This window comes from Furipterus horrens, unplaced genomic scaffold (genome assembly GCF_987537825.1).
Source record: "Furipterus horrens unplaced genomic scaffold, mFurHor1.1.pri manual_scaffold_6, whole genome shotgun sequence".
Classification (NCBI taxonomy): Eukaryota; Metazoa; Chordata; class Mammalia; order Chiroptera; family Furipteridae; genus Furipterus; species Furipterus horrens.
In genome coordinates this window covers 182397364-182410413 of record NW_028327176.1, presented here as the reverse complement: position 1 = coordinate 182410413, position 13050 = coordinate 182397364, and the positions used below count along the sequence as shown (strand labels likewise).

Sequence of the window (13050 nt, the reverse complement as noted above, 5' to 3'; positions counted from 1 at the left end):
GCAGTGGGGAGGGGGCAGGGTGATGGCAAACTAGCGTAGGTGGGGGACCTATTACGTGCTCAGCACAGTGATGGCTCTCCTGCTTTGCTTTAATCCCTGGACATCTCTGGATTGCGTGGAAGTTAAACTCAGCAACGTGTATTACTTACAGCATTTTACACAGTGATTAGGAATCAGTAAGTGCTCAATAAATGTCTTGCGCACAAAAAGACTCCCTTCCTGCGATGGCCCGTGTACTGTCCAGGGGCTGCTCCCTGAACGGCCCGCCTGCCAGCGCTCCCTGCATAAGCGACACGGAGGCAGTGATCCAGGGGAGACCAGGGTCCTCTCTTCTCACCTAAGCTCATCAGGATCTTTCCTTTCTCTGAACTCCATGAAACTTACACAGTTCATAGAGCTTAGGTAGCAAAAATATAACGTATTTCCTTCCCAGCCAGATTATATACACTTAATAGCAATGTTTCTGATATTTTTAAAAACACAGCACACATACGAGAAGGTTAATAGACAAGACTTCTAGCCAAATACACTGGTTTAGTTGGTTTCCACTGAAGGACACCTAGTAACCTTTTTGGTCTCTTTGAAGGTCCTGCATGATTCTCCCTACCCTGGCTCTGCTGAGAGCCCGACGCCTGGATGGGTCAGATCTGCCCCCCTACGCCCCGTAACCCATTCTCAGCAGGATTTCCAGTTTTCCCACTGTATCCAGCACAGAGCCAGGCACCTAATGCCTGACACCAACGCCTATCCGACTGATCGACTTGAAAGAACACGAAAGTGAAGAAAAGTGCTCCCGCACATTTACGAAGCGTACCTCGGGTAGTTCGTGCAATACTGGGTGTAAATGTGGAACTCTTCACTCTGCAAGGAAACCAGAGAGACTTTTATAGGCCAAAAAGCAGACAGCAACATTCACTTAAAAGCGATAAAAGGAAACAGCATTCCTGCCTTTAACTTTGTTTCTCGGATAACATTTGCTTGTCTCCTGAGTCTCTGCGCCATCGTTAGCACTGTTCTATCTACCTTGTGTTATACCTAGAATCCACATGCACTTGAAGTCATTTGAGTTCAATAAACACTTACTGAGCATGTGCTGTGTTACGTAAATTCGAAGGTAAAGAGGACGAGGAAGAAAATACCATTTCTGCCCAGGTGCTCACAGTCCTTTGGTAGATTTGCAGTGTGGGAGAGAAATGTAAGTAGGTAATTGAAATGGCATGTGGTAAGAACGTATTAGAAGCATGTGCAGGGCATGAGAAAGCTGCCCTAGGTACCTGCAGTTACCTCTTCCCACCGTCCTCCCCGCCTTTTTGGCAGGAGAGCCACTCTGCATCCTTTGCCATTGAACTTAAGACTTTTATTTCCTCCAAGGAGCCTTCCTTAAGCTTTTGGGCTTCCACAAAACCCTACACGTACCTCTATTGTGGCATTTACCCAATGACAGTGACATTTTCTGTGTACCTGTCTGTCTCCCATGCCAGGCTGTGAGTTTCTGCCATGTAGGTACCATATTGTGCTCATCAGGTATATAATATTTGTTGAACTACTGAATCCTCCTCTCACATGCCAAGTCGAAGATTATTTGAGAGCAGGATCCAAGTCTACTCATCTGTATGGATCTAGCATGGCAGCAATGCCTCTGTCAATAGGTTTGGCTAACCAATGTGGGGCTCTTGCCTTTCACTATGATCAGATGCCCAGCTCCCTAGTATCTTTTAGTCTTTCAGATGTCTAGTCACATGATCAAATATTGGGAAGAGTCAATCAATACTTCTTGCTCTTAAAGGGTAATTGTTTTAAAAGGTAAAACCATGACTTCCACTCAAATATAACATGAACACTGTCAAAGATTTTATTTAACATCTTAATTAATGAGGAAAATAGCAAGATATTACAACTGGATCGAAGAAGAAATAAAAGTGTCGCACTTGGGTCAATGGGGAATACTGACATGAATTTACGAATGACACAAAAGTGGCTTTTTCTGTAGAGGTGGGTGGGTAAACAAATCAACAGTCTCTCCACGGGACAGTATTCATTCGCACGTCTGTGGCCAAGATCATTTACTTCGTGTTGCTGTAGGTTATGTGCAAGGCACAGAGTGGTGAGCTCGCTCAAAGACAGAGGTGCGGGGACTCTGTTAAGATGAGGGTTACTGAAGGTTTTCTATTGAGGGCACCCAAAACACTTTTGATCATTTTCAAAGTCCGTGACAATTTTTTTCCCTCAAATGCCAAGGGAAAGTGCTTTGCAGATGCGTGGGTGAGGTGGCATCCTCCGTGTTTCTAAAACTTTCATTGTAAAACAGGCAGTCAGAGTAAACAGTCCAAGGCCGATGAATTACTCTCCATAGTGCCTATTGTTTTACTTTTTTGGAACTTCAGTGCTCTAGTTAGTTAATTTTTCTGATTTAAAAGGAATTCCGATTTGGAATCCCTCCTGTTAAACTCAAATAGGATTAGATTAAAAAATTTTTTTTAGTATAGAAAATTCAAGCATATATAAAAGCAGAGAGGATGGTACAATGAATCCCCAAGTATCTATCCCCCAAACTCAGTATCATTAACTCATTGTCTGGATCCTCCTACTCCCCAGCTTCCTCGTCACTCAAATTCTAGACATTTCATTTCACTTGTAAATATTTAGTATATATCTCTAAATATAAGGTCTTTTAAAAAGGAGCATCACCCCATTACCATCATCATAGTTAAATAATTTCACAATATCATGAAAATTCATCAAGCACTATTCATAGCTTCTATTTTTTTTCCTCTTTCTTTTTTTTTAACGTTTGCCTGTTTGATTTGGAATCCAAATGACATCTATACACAGCCACTGATTGGTAGCTCTTAGGTCTCTTGTAGTCTATAAGCTCCCCCTCTATCTTTTTCCCTTTCTAACTTAGTTGTTGAAGAAGCCAGAATGGTTTGTCCTTGCAGTTGCAATTTTGCTGATTACATCTCTATGGCTTCCTTGAATATGTTCCCCTGTTCCCTCCACTCCTTGTGATTTAAAAGGAGTTTGTTCAAAGCGAAATAGAGACAGACTCATAGATGGAGAGCAGGATGACAGCAATGTGAGTGGGGGTGGTTAGGAGGTAGAAGGATGGAGCAAAAAGGAAGAAGGACTCATGGGCATGGACAAGAGTGATTGCTGGGGGAGGGGAGCATAAGGGGTTTAAATGGTAATGCCAAAAAGTGCAATAACATTTTTAAAAATTAAAAAATTAAAGGAGTTTGTTCAGATTTAGGTTCTGTAGTTTGGCAGGAATACATCACAGGTTATACTGTATTTCCATCTCCATTGGGAGGCACATAATGGCTGGCTGGCTCCCTTTTCTGTGATGTAAATCACTATTGATTAATTACAGCCTAGATCTAGCCAGCCATCAGGGGTTGAAAAGTGGTGATATTTCTAACTCTACTATTCCTTCTTCATTTACTAGCAGAATCTTTCTTAAAAAAGAACTTTCTTATATTAACTGTTTGTTACCCAGCAGTTAGTGGTTTGTGTAGGAAAGGCAAGATCAATACTTGATCCTTTTCCTTGATTTTCAAAATAATGCATTCCTTCTCTAGCACCCTCAAAGGGCTAAGATTTTTTAAAAAATATCACAATGAATTCATGAATATAAACATAGTTAATGATTTGCACTATTTTGAGTTAATTCTCTTTGCTGATACTCAAATGGCCCCATTCTTGGCCAGCAGGTACCTCTTCTTGAGGATTTGTGACCTGACCTACAGCCTCCAGAAGCTTCCTTGTTTCCTGATGTGACCAGATGTTCCAGGCCATCCTATATATTCCCTTGCCTCATTCATTCTTCCCGGAGCCCCGGAGGCCTTTGTTAGGAACAGTATTTGGAAGCCACAATGTGAGCATTAGGGATACTCTTGGTGCTAGGTTATTATTGCTAGGCCTTTTCAATGGACAGAGTTAGGAAAAGGGTGTTTTTTAAAGATAAAATGTATCCTTTAGCTCACACTAATGCTTGCAATTCAGATTCACAACGATAGTTTTTATTAGCTTTACTCTTACTCTGTATTTTCTTTTTCCTACCAGATTCCAGTGCTCAAGGACACTAACATTAATGCTCATTTGCTTTATCCACAATACACTTGATAATTTCAGGATAAAATACCATCACCACCATAGGTGCTATCATTACAGAAAACGGTTAAGGATGTATTGCCTACAGCATATTTTTTAATCAGCTGAAATTTCCTCTGCGTGATTATATCACAAACTGGATACACAATTAGGCTCATTTCATTTTGCTTTCAATTTCTGGAGACTGCTGTTTTAAACTTTAATTTTGCTTTATAATTATGTAAAATATGCACATGGTTTCAAACTCAACTCTGCAAGGAACTGCATATGGAAAGAAGTCTAGCTTCTATTCCTTTCCATTCATTTATTTTCTCCCTTTCCCTTACAAGATGCCAACTTTTAATTGTACAGCTTATCCTTTTTTTAAAATACACATTTAAATACAGGCATATCCTTCCTCATTCTTAGATAAATAAAACAAGCCACACCAGTGACTTGCAAACTTGAGTGTGTTTCAGAATCACCCGGAGGGCTCATAAAAACACAGATACTGGGTAGCAAGCACCCCAGAGTTTCTGACTTAGTAGGGCTGAGGTGGGTCCTACAAATTTGCTTTCAGACAAGTTCCTAGATAGGGCTTGTCCAGGGACCACACTTTGAGAACCACAGTGCTACACATATTTGTATCCCTTCTTCCTTGTACGCCCCCACCCCTGCCTAGCAGTATACAGAGATATTCTTTATTTGCTTTTATTGCTTCCTAGTACTCTAGTATGTGTTTACTAAACAAGATTCTTGTTTGTGGACATTCGGGCTGTTCTATGTATTTCTGTACATGTATATATATACACACGTCTACTATACGTGTTCCTATAAATTGTATATATCTATACATTATAACAGTTATTACTGCAAAGAATAGCATCCCACTTATTGAATTTTTGTCACAGTCTCTTTGGGGCAGATTTCTGGAAGTAGACCTGTTGGGTTAAAGGGTGTTCAGACATAGTTTTGCTAGATAGAGCCGAATGGTCTTCCCATGGGTCTGTGCCATTTTGTTTTCCCATAATTGTGGGAGTACCTCTTTCTCCGTGACCTCGCCAACTTAGAAGGCTGCCAAATTTTCAGGCATAGTACTGGAAAAAGATACTAATGAGTTGCCAACTTCTAAAAGTTAGATGACAAAAATATCTTGATTTCTGAATTCTCCTGAGAAAGTAGTTGATCCTGTGGTCCTGGGCCCACAGATTCACATGACAGTTATGTCCCCATGAGACCAGGCAAGTACCCAGATGGCTACAGCCTCCCACTCATGCACTATGTCCACCTGCTCAGCTCCTGAGGGCACCGGAGTTTCCAGCCCTGACTCCATAGATGAGAAAAGCCAAGTCATCTGCCCAAGATCATCTAGTAAGTTCATGTCAGACTGGAGCCTTGCTCTGTGTTTGCTCACACACTCTCAGCCTCTTGCTTCTTTCCTGTTTCCTCTACGCTCAGCCTGGGAGTGAACAGTATCTGGTTATCTTTCCTTAACTTCTGAGAAGTTTAGGATCATTTAAAATACCAAACTTAAAAACAATGACCTCAATGAAAATGTCTAAATTATATCATATATCTTACCTCCATAGACCTGTCCCTAATAAAGCCTCAAGACTTCTGTGCAATTAAATTTCTGTGTATTTTGTGACATCATGACGCTAGTCCTATATTAAATTTGAGGGATTTGATTTAAATTGGCTATATATTTTTAATATAGAATCAAATGTATATGCAATCTTAGATTTGTAAGATCTGTGAGTATTTCAAACAACAGTTTTACACAAAAATCTATAGTTCCTATTTAGTTAATCCTTAAATGCTTATTGATATATGCCAGCCAAAATCCCTTTCAGAAGTATTTAGGGGAAAAGAAGGCAAGGGTAAAGAAACTAAAAAAAATAGATGTTTCCTTCTGGTTATTCAACTCTCTTAAAGCGCAATTAGAGATGATGTAGAAATAAGACAGTTCACTATGAAAAAACAAAAATGTAAGACAGGGCTGTTCAACTGAGTCATTATTAAATGACTAATCAGAGACAATCTGAATGATTTGAGGGTATCTTCTGCCATAGGATCTCTCTCTCTTTTTCTCTCTCTCTCTCTCTCTCACACACACACACACCCGATGCCTGGAAGTTTCCCTGGACACTATGAGAAAGGCCTCATATACAAAGAGCGCATGGGTAAGGCAACAGTGGCCTGACATGAATACGAGATATCAGCACTTCCTGGGAATACTCTCAGTGAGTGGGCGGGGGTGTGTGTGCACACATGTGTGCACGTCTGGGCACTGGAATGGGGAGGCAGGCCATCCATCAACGGAGAGGAGGAGGTTAGTAAGGGGAGGTTGCACCTCTGAGGACAAACTCTGTCCCCTTGCTCAGTGTCGATGAGGGTCAGCCCAGGTGACAGTCAAGATAAGGGATGGAAATGAGGGTTGAGGTAAAGGCAGGAAACAGGAAAACCCGCTGCAGGTGTTTCTAAAGTCCTAGGAGCAGACAAATGCTCAGGTGGGAGGCAGCTTGGCCTGCCCAGCAGGGACCTTTGATCTCTGTCCCTCAGAAGCACACCCTCTGCACTCCTGTTCGTTATGAGCAGCAGGTAAGAAGGCCACACTGTACTCCCCTGTCGTCAGTACGGGTTTCTGGAACCTCCGCAGACCACAAGAGCAAGGTCAAAGATGAATCTCCGTGTAGGCCCCACTGATTCAGATAAAAGCCCAAGTCAAGCGCCAGCTTTCCTTCTTTCATTAATAGCCTGTCAATTAACGCGATGTTCCATTCCTCCCCAGAGCGGAGCAGCAGGTCGTGTTTCAGAAAACGTACCATCTCCTGAATTTCAGGGTGCTGAGTGAAAAGCAGTTGCGCCGGAAGCAGACACTCCCTCGCCATTCCCTGCTTACTCGTGAGAGTGTGCAGTGCCGAAAGTCAGTCTTCTAATTAAACTTGGCAATATTACAATGAAAAATAAGATTTGGGAGTTGGCAACATGGCACATAAACAAACTTTTATGTGAATAATTAAGCCAGAGCTAAGCATATGCTGGACCGTCTTTAATCAACTTGTGATTACAGTTACCAGTAAAAGCCCGAACGTTTCCAAAAGCCTCTATGTTGTTTATGTGCTGTGGTTATTTTAACATATCTTCTTTGATATACTTGGCATATCGTTTGACCCATTTCTCCGGCTTTCATTTTCCCTCTCTTTTTCAAACTCCTACCCTTTAGGAGAATTAATTAGGACCCAGGCAACTTGTGAAGAGAACTGTATGCAGTTGCGGTGCACAAACATTTCACAACTTAACACATCCACGAAGTCAGGAGTGTTTTATCACGTGGCCATCAACTGCTTTTAAGGAGCTACCCTTCAGGAAAGCCCCAAGTGCTATGTTTGGATCCCGAACCAACGGATGAATCTGCAGCTCTCACAAATGACCCCGTGGAACAAGTCCGGAGCCAGGTCAGGCTAAGAGGACATGTCCAAGCTCCTACTGGGCATGCAGAGGACTCAGGAGCTTGGAAAGAGGTGCCGATTCTCAGCGGGTCCCCAAGTACCATCATGAGCTTTGTTCAAACCTTTGTACATGTGAAACGACTGCTACTGCAGAAATCACAGTTTTGCTGCAAAACAGTTTCTGCTAGAGGTTTCCCCAACAAAAGCTGTTGAATTTTTCAAAGAAACTTAAGCTAAGATTCATATAGAGTAGGCAGCACTTCCAGAAAGTAATGGGTTGGAAGGGGTTGCCTTGTGTATTTCAGATTCCTATCTCCTATCCCCACACAGAGAACGAGCCAACTGTCACTCGAGTTTTTAAAAGTCAGATTCATTCCTTGTATTTTTCTAAACCATCGATACAGCTTAAGACAAATAAGAATGCATTCTTAAGACGTAAGAGAATAATTCTGCTTCTCTTTATCCCCTAAATGATAACTATATAGCCTAGGCTAGTGCCATATATATTATGTACATAAAATACTTATAGTCTAACTGGTCTAGTGGTGTTTTTTATTTATTTAGTTTTCTAACATTCTTCTAGTCCAACTTTCCTTTTCCCAAATTTAAAGGATTTTTCCCCCCTCTAGGAAAGATGAGTAACATCATTCAGTTACTATATGAATTCCAGGGAAACAACTGTTAGTATTTCCTAATTTACTGGGGACAGTAACAGAATTTATTTCTTCCTTGCTGAGTATGAAAAAGAAAAGAAAGAATGAAACCAGAGCGAGAGAGATTAGTGGCGAGCTTCACCTGACATGGAACAAACAAGTCATTTTAACTTTAAAATGAAAACAATTTGTACTCTGTATCTGTCTTGGCTGGCCCAGGAGAAACGAGCCCTGCTTACCTTGGACACAAAACATTCTGCTATGGCCACAGGGTCATTTTCACAGTTTTCCAAATCTTGCAAAAGTTCGCTAATAAAAAAAAGAAAGAAAAAAGAAAATATTAGATTGTAGTCTTTACCGTTGAGGACATTTTATATAACTAGAAGTTTAAACATTCATATGGCTTTTACAACTGCATTATTTAATTGGATTACTGAGGACCTATTGTCATTATATTTGAGGCTTAGATAAGGACTTGCCCAAGGTCATGATGGAGTAAGAATTTAAACATTGGTCCAATCTATAACTCTTCCACCCAGAGATAAGCTCTGACTAACATTTAAGTCTTCTAGATGTTTCTCATTGTCTGCACAGGTGCTCACACACACACACACACACACACACACACACACACACACACACTCATTCATTCATCAAACAGCTTTCCCGGTACCAGGTATTGTGCAAGTACTAAGAGCAAATACTTCGGTGAGCAGAGATTTGATCCCTGGTCTCCTGGAGCTTGGAATCCATTGGATGAGTCAGATATTTAATGAAAAATCCTACTAACAATTATAAAATTTTAAACAAAGCTAGAGCTCTATATGAAAGATATATTAGGGAAGAAAATATCTTTTCGTAGATGTAAATCTATATTATTTTTTAATGATTCATGATTTGAAGTGACTACATAATATTTCATTGGGTGGATATAGCATAATTAATTTAACTAATTTCCTATTGTTGGATAAAATTCTACAAATGGAATTGCTGGGTCAAAGGGCATTCTCAGGGTGAATGTTAATGTATTTCCAAACTGCACTTCATATAAGTTGTATTGATATACATTTTACTATGTTAAATGTTTAATTAGCTGTGCATGACATATTTAATAAAAAAATTACATAGTTCTTCATTGTTTCCCATCTTTGATTGCCGCTCTCTAGAAGAATTTTCAGCTGTTATGTCTCTGCTGTTTCCTTGTTTTTAAATGTGCTGACACTGTATTTTCATTACTTTTCAGTTTTACACATTACTGACTTCTGAATTCCTCCCATCTTCTCAATGAGTTATTACAAAATTTGATTCAAGTCAGCGCTTACATTTTTAGATATCATTGCATTTGAAATATTACTCTCAGCTGAGCCCTGCAGTATACCATAACTACATTCCCTTGCTTGTACAACCATGTTTACCTTGCATTTAAAATGGTCTCTCTGTCTCTCTCTTTTTTTTTTTTTTTTTTTTTTGTGCTTTGGGTCAAAGTACAAACCATAAATTTATTCTCCAAGTTTGTGCCAGAAGGGTAAGTCTCGTCTCACCGTATGCAAACGTCAGATTACCCATTGGGTGCATTCTTCCCTGGTGACCTCCCTCCGGGAGCCCTGTGTCCTTCTGCTCCTACCTGACTGAATAGGCTGTCCTCCAGGCCTGCGGGGTCTCTCTCCCAGCACTATCCTGATGATGCCCTTCCCCTAGCTTCTGTATTGGAAAATGGCATCTCTTAGATGCCATTTCGGATGTATTCCCTCCTTTGGGAGATTACGACACCCAGCAGCATTCTGAGTAAGGGTCATAGGTGGTAAATTTTCTGAGACTCTTTCTTTCTTTCTTTTTTTTTTTGATTTTTCAATTACAGTTGTCCCTTTTTTCCCCATTGCTCCCCCCAACCCAGCCCACCCCTTCTCCCACAATCATATCCCTCCCCGTTGTCCATGTTCATGAGTCATTTATACACGTTCCTTGACTAGACCCTTCCCTTAATTACGCCCCTTCTCTCCCTCCCCCACTATTGACTGTTATTCTGCTCCTTGTTCTATTTAGTTCGTTTGTGTTGTTCTTTAGTTTCCTGTATTGGGTGATAGCATATGGTATTTTTCTTTCTTTGCCTGGCTTATTTCACTAAGCATAATTCTCTCTAGTTCCATCCATGTTGTGAGACTCTTTCTATGGCAACATGTTCTCCCGTCACACTTGGCTGATTAGGTCAGCGGATAGAGTTCTTGGTTGGAATTCATTTTCTCTGAGTATTCAGGAAACAATCTGTTGCCTCATGAATCCTGATTTATGATCCAGGTTCCATGTGACCTGTTCCTCTATTCTGGACGCTTGTAGAGTTCTCTCTTCGTTAACACAGTTCTGAAATTCCGTGATGGGTGGCTTTTGGGCGGATCTTTTTCATGAACAGAGCCAATTGGAATATTTGGGAAATATTCTTGAACACCAGTTTTCAAAGTGACCCCCGGGGTCCTGAGACCCATTCAGGAGGTCCAGAAGACCACTACTTCCATAAAGCTACTCTATCCCTACCCCCTCATTCTCCTGCGAGAGCCTTGTGGACTTCTCCAGAGGATGTATGACCTGAAACAGATACGAGAATCCTGCTGTCTTCTAGTAAGTTAGAGAGTAAAGAGATGTGCAAAAATGTAAAATAATGCCAACACACCGAAAACATGAGTGAGAAGCGTAGTAAAATTGGTTTTCTAAAAATCTGTGGGTTTCCTTTTTTCCAAATCTGTTGCCCCCAGAACACAACAAGGGTGCCAGCCTGCTAAACCAAGCATGCCGTTGTCCGGAGACAGCCAACTGACCTGGAGTCTGCACAATCCTTCCCCATGTGGGAAGGCCACCCTCCCCTCCACACCCCCACTATTATTAGGGATTTCTGGACCCAAGGGTAGGTAGGACGACGACCATGTCCAGCTTGAAGCAGCTAGAGGAGCTTGAGACCTTCGCCCATTGTCCTTTACAAGATTACAAAGGGTCTTAATATCTGAGAGGGAGGGATAGTTATTTTTTACGAACCATGGGTATGGACTTGGGGGGGGATGCTGGGGGAGGGAGACACTGGGTGGAGGGGAGTAAAGGGGAAAAAATTGGAACTACTGTAACAACATAATCAATAAAATATACTTTAAAAATAAATAAATAAATAAATAAAATAAAAATCTGTGGGTTTCTTAGTGTTACTTTGAATACATTGAGATTTTAACAATTCTTCAGTTTTAATTTCTATCGTGTAAACAAAACAGTATGAACCATAAACAAAAATAAATGTTTGGGGTCCTCAGAAATTTTTAAGCATCTATAGGGACCGAAAAGCTAAGGTACCTCTGGCCGTGATGGAGGTCTTTTGATATTTTCTTCCCTCTGTTTTCTCTTCTCTTTCCTTTTGAAGCTCCTCTTATTTACACTTTCAATCTCCTATTTTCTCTCTTCTTGTTTATTATTCTGTTTTCTGGGACACTTCAACTTTATTTTCCATCCCATTTAATTTTTTCATTTTTAATATCTGATTTTTAATTTCAAAGCATGATTTTTTTTTTAAATAAGCTCTTTAGATGTTTGTGTTCTTACTTCATGGATGTAAAGCCTTTTATCTCTAAGAATGACATAGCTGCTATTTTGGGACTTTTCTTCTTAGTTGCTGCTGAGCTCCCCTTTCTCGGATCATTTTGGCTTCTGTCGTTCATGTTAGAGGCTCCCCCCAGGTATATGGGGATCTTCACTTATCTTTCTATTTAAAGGTGATGCACCACAGAGTCAACTGTACACTCTGTGTGGAAGTTCAGCCTGTCATGGGCGCTCTTCACTACAAGGCAGCAGATCTCGAGTTTTTGGCATTAGAACCTTGAGAGCTCTTTAGATGGAATATATCTAGCAATGTTTTTCCACATTAAAAATTAAGACAATTTAAAAAATCAATTAATTCACTTCAAAATAAATAGATGTATATGTTAACATAAATAACTCTCTGTGAAGAATAGATTTTATAAAACAAAACAAAACAATTAGTGAGAAGAGGGGCTCTGTTTTACATTTTTTGCAACTCTCTAACGTCTACTTAACCCAGATGGATTCTCATATTTGCTTCTGCATTCACTCTATTGCAATTTGTTATTCCGGTTGAAGTTTACAGAAAAAAGTCCAGCCTCACATGCATGTGTCATTACAAAAGGGAGGAATATTCTAATAGCCTTTCAGATAAGTGGGGACATCTTTTCCTGAATATTACATTGAAACTCAACAAGTGGTAGTTTCTTAGAGCTTTGCTGGGATCTAAAACCATACCAATGTATTATATACCCTGTTACTTTAAAATCTATTGGCCTAGCTTGCACCCTTTGTAAGAATCTTTGACCAAATGTATGATTTCAGGATAGTCTCCATTTCAAACATTCTTCCCTAATAGGCTTATTTAAAAAACATTCCCTTTGTAAGGTTGTTTTTAGTTTGGAAAATATGGTTCTGGTATTTATATCAATATCTTTTATAAGAGCATTTGAGATCTTGCTCCGCAGCATATGTCATCAGTTTGGCTCACGTAAACTCATAAAAATTCAAAAAGGTCTTCTATAGAAAGATGGGTGTGATTAAATTAAAGACAGTTGAAATCCAATCATTGAGACCTAAACACTGGATAGAGATAAAAGGTTGAAGGAAAAGAATAGCCAAAGAAGCAATATTTGGGGGCCCGAGTTTTCCATTTCTGGAGGATGCAGTGGTTTGGATGCAGGTTTTGTGTCTAGGTCTTTCAATATATTATAAACCTTTTCTGAGCACAGAAGAATTTTGAGCAGAATCCATCACGTTACTTCTCATAGCTTAACAGAAATACTCCTTGACAATAATCATCT

General features: G+C 40.2%; 1 protein-coding gene across 2 annotated transcripts in view; it reads right to left on the bottom strand.

Moving 5' to 3' along the window:
• PLEKHG1 (pleckstrin homology and RhoGEF domain containing G1) overlaps positions 1 to 13050 on the bottom strand; it is a 128881-nt gene that overhangs the window by 34152 nt on the left and 81679 nt on the right. For both annotated transcript variants that reach the window (XM_090279976.1, XM_090279975.1), the window contains exons 4-5: positions 8434 to 8503; positions 815 to 861 (exon numbers count right to left, since the gene is read on the bottom strand). In XM_090279976.1, the coding sequence (XP_090136102.1) occupies positions 815 to 861; positions 8434 to 8503 (117 nt within the window). The remainder of the gene's footprint in view (positions 1 to 814; positions 862 to 8433; positions 8504 to 13050) is intronic.